This window comes from Magnolia sinica, chromosome 13 (assembly GCF_029962835.1).
Source record: "Magnolia sinica isolate HGM2019 chromosome 13, MsV1, whole genome shotgun sequence".
In the NCBI taxonomy this organism is placed as follows: Eukaryota; Viridiplantae; Streptophyta; class Magnoliopsida; order Magnoliales; family Magnoliaceae; genus Magnolia; species Magnolia sinica.
The window spans coordinates 24,364,583-24,383,368 of NC_080585.1; the positions used below are offsets into that span (position 1 = coordinate 24,364,583).

General features: G+C 42.1%; 1 protein-coding gene across 1 annotated transcript; it reads left to right on the forward strand.

Annotated features, from left to right (window-relative positions):
* The first annotated feature begins 461 nt into the window (after nucleotides 1–461).
* Nucleotides 462–2,249, forward strand: LOC131223280 (protein SLENDER RICE1-LIKE 1-like). Its single transcript, XM_058218627.1, has one exon. It carries the CDS (start codon nucleotides 581–583, stop codon nucleotides 2,153–2,155), a length of 1,575 nt encoding a protein of 524 aa, XP_058074610.1. The 5' UTR covers nucleotides 462–580; the 3' UTR covers nucleotides 2,156–2,249.
* Nucleotides 2,250–18,786: the final 16,537 nt, after the last annotated feature.

The window sequence follows — 18,786 nt, forward strand, 5'->3', positions numbered from 1 at the left end:
AGATCCTTTCGTCACCATCATCAACAGTTGGGCTCTATAGTCAACCGTCCGGATCACATAAATGAGGCATCTGCATGTACGTAACAATACACGTCAGCCACACCAATATAAGCCGTGAATTACAGATGAGGCATACTCTAAAATCAGAACAGCAGTAAAAAATCCTAACCTTACGTCATTTGACACTTGTTTTCTAAATTTATACCATCATAAAATCCTCATGTTAAACACCCGATTGAAACAATCAAACGGCTAAAAATGTCCGTTGTAATCAATCCATAAAAATCCTCATGATTTGAATGGTCTGGATTAAGAAAAAATATGCAAAAATAACATAGTAAGTCCACTTATCAATGAGCATGAGCATGGATTACCATACTCCACCAAACCATGGATCTATTTCACAATAACAAAACCCCACCTACGCATCTCTCTCCTATCATTTCCTCCCCAAACTCTCTCTCTCTCTCTCTCTCTCTCTCTCTCTCTATAGAGCAGCAGCAACAGCCGTCCAAATCCGCCACAATCCGTCATGCGGCCTTAAATCGTAATCTGCACATCCAAACACTCCATTCCCGAAATGGGACCGTACGACACGGCAATCTCCCCTACCACCACCAACTCCTCTCCATGCGGCCCATCCAAGCTCTCGGAGATCGACGGCCTCCTCGCAGGGGCGGGCTACCACATCCGGTCGTCGGATCTACGCCACGTGGCTCAGAGGCTAGAGCATCTAGAGTCAGCGATGGTCAACCAAGCTCCCGAGAACATCTCCAACCTAGCCTCAGAGGCCGTACACTACAACCCCTCCGACCTAGCGTCCTGGGTCGAGTCCATGCTCTCCGAGTTCCACCATTCACCACCGTCTCATCTCCTCCCCACCTTCTCAGACCCACAGAAGCCTTCCCCGATGCTCGATACGTGGCAACCCGACCCCTGCACGGACCCGATGCAGCAGCAGCAGCTGACAGTTATGGCGGCCTTGGAGGAAGAGGACTCCGGCATCCGGCTCGTGCACCTGCTGATGACGTGTGCCGAGGCGATGCAACGTGGCGAGATCGCATTGGCGGGGTCACTGATCGACGAGATGCGACTTCTCCTGACACGCGTCAACACCGGATGCGGCATCGGGAAAGTCGCCAGCTACTTCATCGACGCTCTAAGCCGGCGGCTCTTCTCGCCGGCCCAGACGGGGCCGGACTGCTCCGGTTCGGCTCTTGAGAACGAGATCCTCTACCACCATTTCTACGAGGCTTGCCCCTACCTCAAATTCGCCCACTTCACCGCCAATCAAGCCATCCTCGAGGCATTCCACGGCCACGATTGCGTCCACGTCATCGACTTCAACCTGATGCACGGCCTGCAATGGCCCGCCCTGATCCAAGCCCTCGCGCTCCGCCCTGGTGGCCCACCGTTCCTCCGCCTGACCGGCATCGGCCCACCTTCCCCTGACGGCCGCGACTCCCTCCGCGAGATCGGCCTCCGACTCGCCGAGCTGGCTCGGTCCGTCCGCGTCCGGTTCGCCTTCCGCGGCGTTGCGGCGTCTCGGCTCGACGACGTCAAGCCGGGGATGCTCCAGGTGGGCCCCAGGGAAGCCGTGGCCGTCAATTCGGTAATGCAGCTCCACCGGCTTCTCGGCTCAGACACGAGCCGTGGCCCCGCACCGATCGACTCGGTGCTCGGGTGGATACACGGGCTGAACCCGAAGATCGTGACCGTTGTCGAGCAAGAAGCAGATCACAACGGTCCGAAATTCGTGGACCGGTTCACCGAATCGCTCTACTACTACTCGACTATGTTCGACTCGCTCGAAGCGTGCGCGCTGCAGCCCGAGAAGGCGGTGGCGGAGATGTACATACAGAAGGAGATTTGCAACATCTTGTGCTGCGAGGGCGCCGCACGTGTCGAGCGACACGAGCCCTTGGCTAAATGGAGGGCCCGGATGGTTCGAGCCGGCTTCAAGCCACTCCACCTCGGCTCCAACGCCTTCAAGCAGGCTAGCATGCTGCTCACGCTCTTCTCGGCGCAGGGCTACTGCGTGGAGGAGAACGGCGGGTGCCTCACCTTGGGCTGGCATAGCCGGCCGCTCATCGCGGCTTCGTCTTGGCAAGCCGCTGAGCCGCAGGCCCAGCCGGCTCGAGATACAATAGAATAAGCTGTATTAATTTATGCTCTCTCTCTCTCTCTCAAATCAATTTTACATCCATGTCGTAATTTAGAGTAATTTAGAGAGAGATTTTTTCTTTTTTTCTTTTTTAAAATTTTAGTTTTGATGTTAATTAATAAAATTTTGGTTTAGAAGGATCTGATCATGACCCTTGATCTGATGGGCCCCACTGAACTAAATTTACCACATGATCCGACCCTTGGATGGGTGACCTCTCTAGATGGATGGTTCAGGAAGCATACCAATGGTCCACATTCAGCAAAAGATAGCAAATTTAATGGACGGATAGGATCTTCCAATCTGGGAGATTCCCCAACATTGGGGTCCATCAGATCAAAGTCATTGGGCCCCACTTGTTGGGTCTGAGATGCTGCATGAAAATAAGTACTTCTACACCACAAGAATAAGGGATTGATATATACACCCACCTTATTGACAAAGGCATCCCTCTGCTTTCTGATTTGGATTACATCACAGTAGAAATGAATTAATACAAGTACAAGAAAAGAGGGCCCACCAACATCAACGGTAGGTGAAATACTCAAACCTGCATTCTTCCTGTAGCAAAAATAATGACCGTCTATGCATATTGACAAGTGAAAACTCACCTAACTTGACTTTGGGTATGTTTTCTAGTTAGAGATTTGCTAATTCTTTGTGGGGGTTCCTCTACATCACCATAAGGTACACGTGCCAATGTAGAATGTGGAACACGTGTGTGACATCAGATCTTTCTATTATTTTAGGTCTTTCGGCCTAAAATTAATACCATTTAATAACTCAAGTGGGCCATCAAATTCAAAATATTTTAACTGTCTGTATACTCTTTCTATAAGATTAATGGCTCATATCTCCCACACGTGTGTAGAATTAGCTTCTTTTTACATTATTTTCTTTATTCTTTTTCTGTTCAGTAATTTAATGTCTTTTGCTTTTTCTTTTTTTTTAAAAAAATTGATGGGTCGATTGATTGAGGTGGTACATCACCAAAACACGGCCATGTGGGCTATGATCCGGACCGTCCAGCTGGAGGGTAAGGCCTTGGATTGGCTGCACGTTGAGCCGTTGGAATGATTCATGTGTCTAGTAGGTGGAGGACAAATTGATGGTTAAAAACAATGCGGTTAACGGTCCACATCCAAGGGAAAAAGTCCATCGTACTGCCACGTGGAACTACCAATCATTGTAATTTTCGCCACGTAGTTCATCCATCTGGGGCCCACTTTTTGGAAGGTCCAAATTGCCATAGACTCGTCCATGTTGGCACCTTGAGATCAGATTGCACATGATCTTTTTATTTTAAAATTTTTATTTTTGTTATTACATCTATTTTCCATTTTGGGATTTCAATTCCACGGTGGAAAATGGCTGCAAATCAATCTGGGTCCTGGTGCATCACGGCCATGTAATTTATCCAAGGGCAACGGTAGAAAAAGAACCAATGAAGTAAGAATTCGGAACTGTCACCTTTTTTAAGTCCACGTTGGCATGCGTTCACATAAATCCAGACGGTCCATCTAATTGCTTACACTGTTAAATGGATGATCCATATCATCTAATCACTGACCTATGAACGGATGGCAGAAACAATAATGTTGACGTTATAAATTCACAGGTGAAAAGTGCAAATTAAATGATGAATATAGGTGTCCGACAGGTGTGATTTTTGGACCATGTGCCATCCATAATAAGTACCATTACATGGATGGTCCCGATTAATATGTCCCCCTGCCAAATGTACGGTCTATGAAAGGGTGTACCATTTTCAGATTCTCCACCATCTCATTTTCAGTGAAATCCGGTTAAAATTACTTTTATAAAAATAAAAATAAAAATAAAAGAAATCGTGGCCGGTTTCTGTACAACTATTGCATAGCTAACTTATTTCGAAATTGTGTGGGCCCCAACTTGATGTATGCCCCACATCCACTCCGTCCATAAGGTATGGTTCTTCAACTTCAATCCTTATCACAACACGACCCAATCGAAAATACAGGTGGGTTACATCACAGGGAGAAGTTGTGATGGATGCTCACCGTTAACACATTTCAGATTATCTACATGAAACCTTTTTTTTTTTTGTATACGCCATCCAATCCATTCATAAGATGAGTTACACCGGGATGAATAGACAATCCAAAAATTCATGCCATCGAAAAACTCAGGTGGGCCACACCAAGTGATTTTATAGAGTTTAGGTGTAGCCCACCTGAGTTTTAGATGGGACCCATTTTTTTAGTCCAAAGGAGAAATATGAGGGAGGGGTCCGCATCATGGACAGAGTGGGTATGATGCACACATCATGGTGGGCCAGCAGACACAGAGCCCTAAAAGAAGAAGCTCACTGTACTGTAGTTCTAGAGGAACCAGCCTTTTTAAAAAAGAAAAAGAAAATATCAACTCAAAATTCAATGCAGATTGATCCCGTCCAGCAGCCTATAATCTGTCCAACGGAGTCAGATGATCACGACCATTCAGTAGCAATTGGGTGGGGCCCACCACCTGCCACATCAAACAGTCCTTCCTGAGTGGCCCTTTCTTCCCCTCCCTCCACGTTATTGGGTGGTGGGGTGTTCCCCACCTACGTGGACTGCCCCAGTAATTTCAACATTTCGCAGGGTCATTTTCGGGATTTTAAATCCATCAATCATATTCCCGTTGATGGCAGGCTCTCTTTCTCCTCTCTTCCTTCACCGTGACTTCGATTGCTACACATACCCGTTACACGCGCCTCATCTTCAAGCGCCGAGCAAAAAACGCGCCACGCGTGCCATAATAGCAAGTGTGTGCGGGATCCGAGACGTTCATTGCTTGTTTCCAACATATTTATGAGTTGGGCTCCGCACGTTAGAATAAACGGACGTGTTTTATAGCTCAACTCGTGAGTGGTTTGTTCTGATGAGCGTCCCCGATCCATTGGCACGTGCATGGTAGCACGTGTGAGGATTATCAGGATATCTTGGGATTTTCGAATTTTTGTGTTATCGGGAAAATCTCGCTCAAATAAAGAAAAATGATTTTAAAATATTTATTATTAATTTAAGGATATTTTAAAACTAACTCTGTTTCTTTAGTGAATGATTTGAAATATTTAATGAATTGCAAAGAAACGTCGCGATCATTTCGAGAAATTTGAAAAGTGACGATATTTTGAAAATATCGCGAAAATTAAAAATCTCGGCGGTATTTGTCACATTGAGCGTGGAACAAGATTAAAGGACGGAAATGCCCTCCATGATTCAAATAAAAGGTGGGAAAGGAAGGGACGATAAAGTAAAAAAGAGGTGTGTGGTCCCCACAGGGGACATTCTCGTCCATTCAGGGTTGCAGATGTGGTGGGGTCTGTGAGAGGGTGTGTTGTCTCCGTGGAGTATTGGAGGTGGGTCCCATCAACACAAACAGATGGTCACATGAGGGATCTGTCCACCTAAAATTGCAGTTGTTGGAGTCTGTTCTTACGTACTGTGCATGATGTACACCTTACTCGGGAGGTCAGCCGCTCCGATTGGGTTGACTCGGCTCGCTCCTTCAGCCGCGCCGGTTATTAAACCCGGTTCGGTTGCTCGCCTCCCATGACTAGAATATCTGATAGCTACTCGCAAGAGTAGAATTTCGAATAGAGCGCGAGTTTCCTAAAACGACTGTTGCCGTCAGCCAGAGCAACCAAAGCTGTGGGCCCCATCGTAAATTGCGTTTGAAATCCACGACGTCCATCATTTTCGCGGGTTAATTTTATGGTGTGATCATAAAAATAAGCCCGATCTAAAATTCAACTGGGCCACACCTCAAGGAGCGATGTGGACGTCTACCATTGAAACTTTTTTAAGCCCACTGAAGTTTTGGATAAGGCTGATATTTGGTTTTGCCTTCATCCTAGTGGGAATCGCCTTATGAACGGGTTGGATGGCATGTAAACATCAAGTTGGGCCCAGAAAGGTTTTAATGGTTCGTCTCCCTATCTGCACTGTTTCTGTGGTGTGGCCCACTTGAGCGTTGGATCTCCTTGATTTTTGGAGTCATGTTCTAACATGAGGTGACTCCAATGATAGAGGGAGTGGATGTTACACACGCTGAAGGTGGGTCTCACAGAGCCTTTCTTTGTCACGGGCTCCCTACAACCGTTTCAGAAAGTTCGCGTCCTCTCGAGTCCTACATTTCCGACACGCGTCAATGGAGCACTTGTGTATACGAGCCGCATCTTTCATCTAGTGCGACCGGTCGTTGTTCCGGTCATGGGTTAACCTGCATGTGTATGTTTAAAAAAGGGAGCTAGATTCCTCTGATAGTTCACCGTACACATGGGAAACTGTAAAGCAATCCAAACCGTCCAAATCACTAATCTAATTTTGGATGAAGCCTAACCTAAAAATTTAGCTGAGAAGATGATCACAACCGTCTGATTTTTTTTCCCTTGGATTTTGAACCATTGACCATTTTACTTTCAACCATCCATTTAATACCCAGAAATTGGACGGGTAGGATTGCTTGATCAGTGTGATTTTGTAGTTATTCTTCGTCCAGAAATTGCCCCCACAATTTGAATGGCCTGGGTAGGCTTACATGAGTGCCTCATGTGAGGAGAATGAATCATCACCATTTTTAAACGGTGGATAACTATCATAAGAATCTAGCTCATGAAAACTGGACGGTTGAAAGAAATTGATCAACGGTAATTGAAGCTCACATATGGCCCATCAAACGACTGAATCTGATTAATTTTCAGGCTACACTAGTCGACGAACGGCCTGGATTTCGCACAAACTTACCAAAGAGGGCATGCAATCATATCCCTTAAAAGTGGCCATGACAGAAACAGCATGGAAGAATCATGAGATTTAGGGCTCGGATCATAAGCAAACTTGAGGACTTGTGGGGCCCATGGTTCAGTGAGCCAGAGAGTTGATCTGGTGGGCCCCATCATGGATAGGTGACAATCTGCACATCTCCTAAATAGAAAGATTAAAACCATTTTTCATCCTTCGCCCATTTTCAATTGAATATGGACCGTCACCACAAATTTTCTAAGCTGTCTACTTGGTGGGCCATTAATCTGATTTTGGGTGTCTGATATAACGATGGACCCATGACATAAATGGTCTGGATCATCGAACTGTGGGCTCGCATGTACGGTACTGGGATCCACTGTACATTGTACGTTTGCTAACTGCTAAGCACCAGGGCAGTTATAACTCCTCAGATGAATTGTCAATTATCACGTCCTGAGAGTCAGCAAATGCATGGCTTACATTAGTCGTACGATTCCATTCATGTGGGCCCACTGCATCTAGGTTTTTCCCTTGTGGACCCCACCATGGATTCGGATAATCTTAAACCCTAGATCGAACGGCGGTCCAGAAATTGACAATTTAAGACACAAATACAAAAGCAGACAGAAAAATAGACCAAACAAAGGAAGGTTGGGACCTTACAATCAAACAGGTTTTATGAGCATCCCACCAACGGTGGGACCCACCTTATTAACCATTTAGATCATGAACCGACGGCCCACATTGTGAAATCATGGCACCTTTGTACATGTTAAGGCCTACAAATCAACGAGGAGAAAGATCACATGCGTTCGGATGTACGGCGATTAGCATACATTTTTTTAGATGTTTACGTGGAACCCAAACAGTGGATATGGTGCGCCTCTTCATGGGAGCCGTACATCCTCATCCATATCAAAAACTCAGAAGAGACATTCCACCGGTTTCAATGTCCTATCACTCCTCATAGCTGTATATTCACTTCCTGTGGCCCACATAATTTTGGATAGCTTGAGTTTTGGACTGTTCCTTCACCATGTGGGGTTCACCTGATGACTTTGTTGGATGACATATTCACAACACGGTGGACCCCACATTCCATCTTGAAATCTCTAAAGTGACCATCCCCCTCTCCAATGTCCCACCATTGTTCCCTTTGTGTGGCCCATATAATTTAAAATCGGGATGGAATTTAGGATTTAGTCCTTAGATTGGGTGATGCATCTAATGGACGGATTGGATGTCACTCATACATCACCAGCGGGCCCCACAGTATATGTGATCCTTCTCTACCTTTATTCTTTATTTAAAATTAGATACACAAGATCCGTACCATAAATCGATATCCATCATACACATGAAGTGGGCCCAACTCAAAATGTCACCCACCAGAGAATCATAAACGTTGATCAACGGCCTTAAGAGCTGCAATATTTTCACTAAAAAAAATAAAATAATTAGTGTTGTTAAATCATAATTATGGAATTGATAATTAGGCCATCCATCACAGTACTTGAAAAATTGATTTTCAGGTGGGCCATCTTGTCATCTGCTTTTCTATGCTGACAGACAAGTGGGTTGACCCACGTGGCCATGACTTGGAATTTTGGAAACGCATGTGCATTTTAGAGAGACATAACATGTGAGTGTCGACTCCATTGAGAATCTTGGGAAAGAGGACTAATGTGTTATAGAGTATTTATATGGTACACAGCTACTCATGTTTGCACAATACACGCACGGTTTTCAATTCTTACAATTTGGTCCTTGGTTTATGTAATCCAGATGGTTGGTCTGCTCTGTCACACCATGGATGGATTATGATTCAAAATGTATCTCTTTAGGATGAGACTGACCGTTCATTTGTGTTCTATAAATAGACGGTTAAGAATAAAAAGACAACGTCGGTTAGCTGAAAAAGTCCTCACATAGGCTGATGACTGATGAGATTTTCCAACAGGTCAGCAAACCATGGTCCCACTTGTCAGAACTGAAAACACGTGTATTCTGTTGAAAGATGCCGCCACGTATGCAGAGATCCTCTGTACGATGGACGCGGATTGGGTACTACCCCACCAGGAGATAATTAGAGAGGGACGTTCCTGTTAGGTGGCCAACGTGATGTATATGTCTTATCCAATCCGTCCATCCATTTTAAAAAATCATTTTAAAGATATTAAAACAAAAAAGAGGCAGATTGATAGCTCACTTGGACCACATCACATGAAGCAGTGAGGATTGAAAGTCTACCGTTGAAAATTTATTAAGGTCCACAGAAGTTTTGGATCAAGCTGATATTTATGTTTTCCCCTCATCCAGGTCTATGCGACCTTATGAACAGGTTGGATGACAAATAAACATCACGGTCTGCCCTAGGATGTTTTCGACGGTAGGATTACAATCCTTACTGCTTCCTGTGGTGTGGTCCACTTCATCCTTCGATCTGCCTCTTTTTTTTGGCTCATCCCCTGAAATAATCTGTCAAAATAAATGGACGGCGTGGATAAAACATAGTGGCCCCCACGGAGCCCAATCCACGCCACTGTATGATGTCCTCAGTCTTGTGTTTGCTCAAGTGGGGCCCACAGCTCAAATGATCCAAGCTATTGATCCAATGAGCCCTGCCATGGATTGGGGAACTGAGCAAAAATCATCCCTATTGAACAGTCCACAACAAGGTTCAGCATCTTGGACTGCATGGTGTTGTATTGGAAATATTCTTTTATTAATTAATCCAGCCATGCAATACAATACAAAATGCAAATACAATATTGCATGAGTAGAAAATATATACAAACGTTCGTCCCAAGATATAGGAATGTATTGAAAATGTCATAAATAAATATAGCACGTGCAGCGAGAGAAGAGAAGTGGTTTTAATGACAGTTAATGGAGCGTTTGGCCTGCAGCTGGCTTCACCCAATCGTAGTTTCACCAAAATCTAATCCAATTGATTTATAGTGAAACAAGGGTTTCTTGCCTGAAACTTCAAGTGTCCCAAATTAGAGATTGGGGGTGTGATCCAAACGACGCATGCTATAAAATAAGGGTTTTAGATCGAAATGAGGGTTCTTATTAGACAGGGTTTTTCTCCATCCATCCAAAGAGACCTTAAATGCCTTATTCTTGTGGTTCAAGACCCGTGACATTTTTTTTATACACCCACACACTCACACCTTATTGGGATTTCACCACCTATGGGTGCTGGAACCCCTGACTTAGTATTGAAACTCTTGTTAGTCTACCACAGGGCAAGAGTAAGGACCCATCAAGACCATATACAGACTTTCTACTGGGTAGTGCTTTGTGGGCTCACCATGATGTACGTGTTTTATATGTGTTGTTGTCTATTCATTTTGTCAGCTCATTTTAAGGCTTGAGTCAAAAAGTGAGGTTAGCCTAAATCTCATGTCGACCTTACCACAAAATTGGAAGCACACCATTAAAAACTTCTTGAGGCTGGTGGTGATTGAATACCCATCCATATATAAAAACACCCTCATTTTGATACAAAACGAGGGTTTTAAATGAAAATGAGGGTAATGGGTTTTCTCAATGCATCCAAGCAGACCCAAATGCCTTTTTTTTTGTGGTTTAATATTTGTGACGTATCTTTTAATTAAATGTATACTTTTAGCAAATGGAAAAAGTAGTTGTGTATGAACTTTTGCACCTTGATGTTTTGGATGAGGATTGCATCCACACACTCAGTATGGACGGTGCTTTGTGGGCCCCGCCATGATGTATGTGTTTTATTCACATTGTTCATCCATTTTGTCAACTCAATTAGGGCATGAGTCCCAGAATGAGGCAGATCTAAATCTCATGTGAACCACACCACATGAAACAGTGATGATTGAATACCCACCATTAAAAACTTCTAGGGAGCCGTAAAAGTTTTGAATCAACCTGATATTTGTATTTTCCCTTCATTCAAGTCCATGTTGGGTGGCAAATATACATTACCCTAAGCCCTAAGAAGTTTTTAATGGTGGGTGTACAATCACCAATTCTTTTTAATTAATGGATGGATGGCATGTATAAAACACATACATCATGGGAGCTTATAGAGCACCATCCAGTAGCGAGCAGTGTCCGTATGCAATCCGTGTTGATTTTTATTATACATGGTAAAAATATATTGGTAAAACTAGGGGTATACATGGAGTTGAATCGAGTCGAGCTGGCCTCTAACTCGACTTGGCTCGGCCACTAGTTGACCTCAGCTTGAACTCGGTTCGGCTCGGTCCTTGAGCCTGAGTGGCCGGCTCGGTTCAGTTCGGCCAGCAGGTCGGGCTAGTTTGAGCCGAGTTCGCCATTGCAGCATTTTCATAAACACCTGAACTGTACCTTCAAAATCTCATTGTATTTAAGACAGTAATAATGGTTTTACAAGTATTTTATCAAAACACCTTCTAAGGAACATAAAAATCAAGAAGAAAAAAAAAAGGGTGTTGGTTTCATATACATACCATCAAACACTTGGCGAGCAACATCAAATCAAAGTAACCGAGTCACCGAACTGGTTCGATCCAAGTTCGATTCGAGCTGGGTTCGACCCGAGTTGAGTTGAGCTGGGGCAAGCTCGAACTCGACTCAAACTCATTTTCGAGCTTAAAAAATCAGCTCGACTCGGCTCGAAGTACTCAGCTTTGAACCGAGTCGAATCGAGCTTTTTTGAGTCGAGTCGAGTGAGCTAACCGAGCTAGCTTGGTTCGTGTACACCTCTAGGTAAAACTAGCATGTGCAGTGCAGTAGGAGAGAGAGAGAGAAGATGAGAAGAAATTTCATACTAGGGAGAGAGAGAGTTGTTCACGGGTCAATCCTTTCAACTCAAAATCTGAGAACAAGGTCCATGTGCTTGACTCGATCAAGATCATGGAATTTCTTCTTCGGCATGAGAACCCAAGTCAACAAAGGACACAAACATGCTCCTTCTATATCATGTGGTGTTGAGGAGTCATGGACTTGGTAGATTTCAATGCTCTAATTTTATTACCGTTGAAGAGAGAGCTCAATTACTCATGTACATGGGCCTTACTCCATGTCATCTCTTAGGGAGGCGCCAATCACAGCTGATAGAATGTCTAGGGTCAACCACCAACGGAGATATGTGACTTTGCTTGAAGATAGGGTTGCAAATGGGTGTGGTGGACCCCATATGTTATTATACCTGCCCCAATAATAAATGGGTCTGGTTCTAAAATGGAACCCTAGGGCCCACAATGTGCTAATGATAAAATGTCAGACCTAGAACCTCTGAAAGTCGATATAACACAACTAGCTACCGACCTGACCTTTACATATAGGTTAGGTTTGTACCACTCAAAAATGACATTGACTAATACTCGGACTTTTTTTAAAAAAAAGTTTTATTTTATTTATTTATTTTTTGGGAAGATAGAAGGTACTATCAAGATTTTATTTTTAAAAGGAAAATGAATACAAAAACAAAGGGAGGGGTGATTAGAACTTATCCATCAATTGACAATGAAAGATAATGACCACCCTTCACAAGATTTGAAATTTTACTTGTTATAGTATTAGGAAATTCCATATTTATCACGAAAACATGAAATGCAAACTTTTGAGATAAATCCGGCCATTTGCAGTACGCTTTGTCCTACTCCATATCACTTCTAGCCAAAGTGTCAATGGCAAAATAATATTTTCTACAAGCATTAGCTATTTCAGCTTCCAAATCTCAAGCAATCTTGAAAATTAGACCACCAATACCAAATTTTTCCAAGAAGTTGGTTTTACGCTTGATGGCATATCAACCAACATTTTAGAATCACTTTCAAATCTTAGGCTACATAAAATTATAAAATTTTCAAAATCACAGACCATGGAGGAGTTTTACTGTCTGCAATCATTTTTGTGAAAGTTCAATAAAAAATGACTAGAAGCAAAAAATAAAATTCTCTTTGATTGTTTTTGACAATTTCAACCCTCCCTAACAAGTTGCAGATTGGGTACCACCCCAACCAGTACCTAGCTAGAGATGGACGGTCCAGTCAAGGGATCTTTGGGACCATCGCAACATATATGTTTTATCCATATTGTCCATTCATTTTAACAAATCATTTTAGGGTATGAGCCTAAAAGAAAGGTAGATTGAAGGCTCAAGCCGACAACACCACAAGTAGTGGGGATTGAAATATTCCTACCATTGAAAACTCCTTAGAGTGCACCGTTATGTTTATTTGCCATCCAACCTATTCATAAAGTCATGCAGATCTTAATGAAGGGGAAGTATAAATATCAGCTTAATCTAAATCTTCTATACTGCCCAAGAAGTTTTCAATAGTATGTGGTGTGGCCCACTTGAGCCTTCAATTGCTTCATCTTTACTCATGCCCTAAAATGATCTTTCAAAATTGATGGACGGCATGGATAAAACACATGCATCACTATGGGACTCAGAGCCCTTGACACAACCGTCCATCTCTAGCCATGTCCTGGCCAGGGTAGTACACAATCCGCGCCCTTCATAACATGAATTCTTCTATAGGCACCATCAACATTGAGTTCAAATATCCATTCAAACTCATTCCTAACATAGTTGTTTGGTAGATGCTTAAAAATGAGTTTATATCATTTTAGTTAACAATAATTATGTATTTCCCTGTGTCAATTTAGTCTATCTACTTCAAAAGAACTCGTCCTCAAGTTCTCCTCTTGAGTAAGTTTTTCTAAGCTCTTTCGCGTTGGGCGCAACTCCTAAGGCCCAACAGATGAAGAGTTATAATCAAACTAAAAATTACTTAAACAGAACTAAACATGGAATTTCGCAAATTCAACGTGGATAACCTGGCATAGCCGGGTTGGTTGGATAAAGTAGCTTGTCCTACCCCAAAATCATATATGATACCTCAAGTAACTCATTTCGGTTTGTAAGATATGCTTGTTTTAAAGTTCTAACGGTCTTGATGACTTCTACCTTTGATCGGGCCTTCTTTGACCCATCTTGGACATGAAAGTGTCCGTGAACTACTCTACATCAGTTCCCTCCACTTTAAAGAAACCCGTCCTCAAGTTCTCGTGCTGCTTCGGTTCATGATACTCAGTCTGGTGCGCCGTAATGTTACCCGGATCAAAAGTTATTATCAATTTACAGTCCACCTTCGTTTGGTCTAACCATGTTAGGAATGTATCTGTGACACTTTTTACATCACCATGCATCCCAGCCCGGTCCCGGCCAGGGTAGTACACAATCCGTACCCTTCATAACATGAATTTTTCTATAGGCACCATCAACATTAAGTTCAAATATCCATCCAAACTCATACCTAGCCCAGTTGTTTGGTAGATGCTTAAAAATGATCGTTTATCTCATTTTAGTTATTAATAATTCTGTATTTCTTACGAAATCATTATTAGCATGAACTCATAATCTCCAAGACAATTACTATTAATTTAAATTGAGATAAACTTGTTTTTGGATATCTATGGGACCTTAAAGTTCCTTCAATTAAGTTAATTGAAGCAATTAAGTAAAAGTTAACTTCTACTTAAAGAAAATGATCGGTAGGTTACCTAAGAAAAAGGCTAAAGTAAATCAGACATCAAGCAAAAGCAACTTAGACCTAACCCATTTGGACCCAAACTTAGACAATTTTTATTTGTTGCCTCACAGAATACTAGTTATCTTAAGAGGTTTGCCCCGGTACATGTAATACGGTACTTTGTAAATTTAGCCTCTGAATCTAGGTCATGTTCTAATGATCGTGATTGAGATGGGTCACTTTGTGTGGTGGATGCCATTAAATAAAAAGCTCCCAATTGAATCATCTCAGGCCATTGTAACATTTATATAATTAAAGAATTGAAAATATTTGATGTGAGGGTTTTCTATTTTTTCCCATCCAACGGTACCCCTGTCATATCAGTGGTCTACGTCGTTGAAAGAATCTAAATCCAACAGCCCAAGTCCCTACTATGACACGGTTGGGTGTTTCCTAGCAAATCTCTTGCGTTGAACACATTCTCAGTTATATAGGTTATGGGTGGCAATAGGCCAAGTCACCCAATATTATAAGGTCGGGGCTCGGGCATCTAAACTTGGCATGAGGGTTATGCCTGAGCTTGAAATCTAGGCCCAGTTTCCAGGTCAAAACCACTGAGAAATGACCTAAACATCAAGAGAGTTACTATTGTACAATGGATGGGGAACAGTCGACCGGGGGTCATTTGGCATCTCTAATAATGAGAGCCTATTTGCTTATATATATATATATATATATATATATATATATATATATATATATATATATATATATATATATATGGGAAAAGGTACTATGTGCTCGACCTCACGATTAGCTCCCGTGAGGTCGAGCTGTGTGGACCCCACCGTGATGCGTGTCGACCATCAACACCGTTCATTTGATGGGTACCCTCTAAATTATGGGATATCCCAAAAATCAGCCGTATACGGAACTCAGGTGGGCCATACCATCTAAAATTATGTGAAACACCGTTAAAACATATAAAAGCACTTGGTGGGGCCCACTTGAGTTTTGAATTCTGCTGAAACTTGGTCTGAACCCTCATGCAAGTGTGACACACATAATGGATGGGCTGGATTTGCAAACCACATCTCAGTGGGCCCAAAAAACTGATTATAAATGTTTTAATAGTGCACAGCCCCTCCCCACTTGTATGTGGTGTGGCCCACACAAGTCACGGATTGACTTGATTTTTGAGACCTAGGCCCACAATGGAATGGTGCATCTGATTGATGGGTTAGATGTTCGAAATGCATTACGGTGGGGCCCACACAGCTCGACCTCATGGGACAGACTCGTGAGGTCGAGCGCATAGTACCTTTTCCCTATATATATATATATATATATATATATAGTATTCCAAAGAATCTATGTTGAACTTACTTTTGCACACGTGTCATGGGTGTTTAATCTGAACGGTCCATGTGATGCGGAATCCCATGAAACCCCATGTCACAAATTTTCACCCTGATCTAAAATTCTGGTGGGCTATAGAAAAGAGAAATGTAAATTAAGGGAGGAAACTGTTTTCATTTTTCATGGGCCATCAAAGTTTTAGATCAAAATAAAAGTTGGGCTTGGGGGGTTTCACGAGGTGCTCCTTCACATGAACGGATGATTGGTTCTCAAAAAAGTTCGTACGTAGTACGTACGAACTGGTTCGCAGGTGAGCGTTTCCGTATATATATATATATATATATATATATATACCTTGTGTTGAAACTCCTCAAAGTCTACCACTGAGTCTATAAATCTTTGATTTGTTTTAAAAAATAGTCAAAAAGTTCTTAAAAATAAGTAATGGGTAGGTTATTTTTTTTATTTAAAAGCTTATTTATCTTAAGCAGGTAAGCATTTTTTATTATTAATTTTTAAATAAGTTTATTTTTAAATTTTTAAATAATTCCCACCTTACTCTCCTCTCTTCTATTTACAATCTATCTAAAGTGGACCCACATGATGAGTAACTCATATTGAAAGTGGGCTTCACATGATGAATGGTCCACATCAAGGTGGGCCCCATACGATGGATGTCCATCATCAAAGTGTGGCACCACATGATGGACGACCCACATCAAAGGTGGGACCCACATGATGGATGGTGGCCATTGAAGGTGGGACCACGTGATAGAAGGTTGATATCAAAGGTGGGCCCACATGATGAATGACCCATATTGAAGGTTGGGTCCCACGTGATGGACGGTGTATAACAAAGGTGAGACCCACATGATGGATGGTGAACATCAAAGGTGGGTCGACCCACATGATAGATGGCCCTGTGGCCTTACATGATGTACCATCTACATCAAGTGGGCCCCACATGATGGACAGTCCATAGCAAAGGTGAGACCCACATGATGGATTGTGGACATCAAAGGTGAGCTCCATGTGATGGAAGATCCATATCTAATGTCCGACATAATAGACGGCCCTAATGTCTTAAAACATGAAGATTGTAGCCATCCATTCCTTTGCCAATGGGGAGACAATTGATCTATGATGAGATTCTCCAAACCAACCGCCAGGATTACTCTTATAATAGAGTTGTTATAATCTTTATAAATGATATCAACTACCCTTAGAAAAAACTCTAATTATTTGAATATTTTACTAAACATACTTATTTTATATAAGAGCTTTTTTTAGTAAGCTCTTATTAAACTAGAGTAGAGATGCCAAATGAGCCCTTAGTAAATATTTTTCAGAGTCCCATTCGACATATATGTTGAGTTCAAAAACATTTTTGGATTTAAGTCTATTTTTCTGCAATCAAAACCAATTATTTGATGGGACTTAATACAAACTCTCATTTTTTATTTGTTCTAATTTGAATGTAACGTCTTGGATTTTCACTGTTTTGGATTTCTGAAAATCCTTGAATTTTTTTTTTTGTAATTAATTTATAATATCACTTACTAATCATTAGCATTCAATATTAGTTTATACACGGGTGGTACCGGTAAAGAACCACACATGTCCGATTAATCAACCGTGTGAAGCCAACAAATTTGCCCGATCACTTAAACACCGAATTTAGCCACATGATTTGCTCACACAGAGCCTAAGTCTAACTGACCTAACACTGATTAATCAAGACAATCATAACTAAATTAAAAGATCTACTCGAAGCCAAGTTAGATAAGGCCCAGATCTTGACTAATTATCCAAATCAACCCCATCACTCTTTTAACCTAAAACCGATGATTTAGAGTAATCATGACCAAATTTCCACTTTCACTAGTTATAAATAGGCCACCTTATGAACATAGTTAATCGAAACTCTAATCATTGCCCATGAGAAATCTCAATACCTAATTCATTCCATAAATGCCCCAATTTTTCGAACAAGCTCTAGACTGCTCGTTAGTGGGCCACTAGTTCCAAAACTATAGAATAATGTCCGTCTTACTAGGCTCGACATCTATTGCGGGAGTCAGACCTGGGTAGTATCCAGAACCACTCAACTTGAGCCGAATGACGAGTGCATGAGAAATGCAAATACCCTAAAGGAAGAAACTGAAACTTAAGTGAATTGGGTTGTTCACTCTTATGTAAAGTTGAGAATTTCGGACCATCGGTTTACGACCAAACTTCACACATAGAGTAAGGATATTTTTCTGCTCATATCCGTATAGCCGCGGCCCCGATCGACCATCGGTGACCGTTGAACAGACTTCTAATCATATCTGTCGATCGATGCATCCAAATGGCGGGCCGATCATGTCCATACGTAGATCATCATTAGAGTTAACTATCCTACGGTGTATATCGACTTGTACACCCCATAATGGGCCCTAGAGGTTAGAAAGACCCTCCCATAGGGCTAGTATAGTAAAAATCTTACCCTTGAGGCCATTTACACCAAATCTGGCACTATATAAGGGCTTCATTTGGGCACCCCTCTCCCCATACGAATTTACCCTAGAAGAGAGAAAGAGAGAAAGATAAGAAAAAGAAGAGAAAGAGAGAGGGAGAGCTTGGAAGTATGATGATATGTGTACCTTCACCCTCACATCCCCTCTATGGGCACCTTGCTACTCATAGATCCTTTGTGGAGTTCTCTCGGTGGTAATTGAAGGTAAGAAATAGATTATACTTTCTAATCTAGTATTTTAGGTTAGGTTTTCTAATCCTTACAATGGTTTGTATAATTATTTAGGTTTTGGTGAATTTTCCCTATAACCATAATCGTAGGAGCGCTTTGAGTCAGACGAATCATTACAAAGGTGCGGACTATTATTCTTAGGTGACAAATTACCAATTATATGATGAACTTAATGATTTTGGATGCTAAATTGATATGTATGTGTAGATTTTAAGAGATTCTATCTAGGAACCTGTT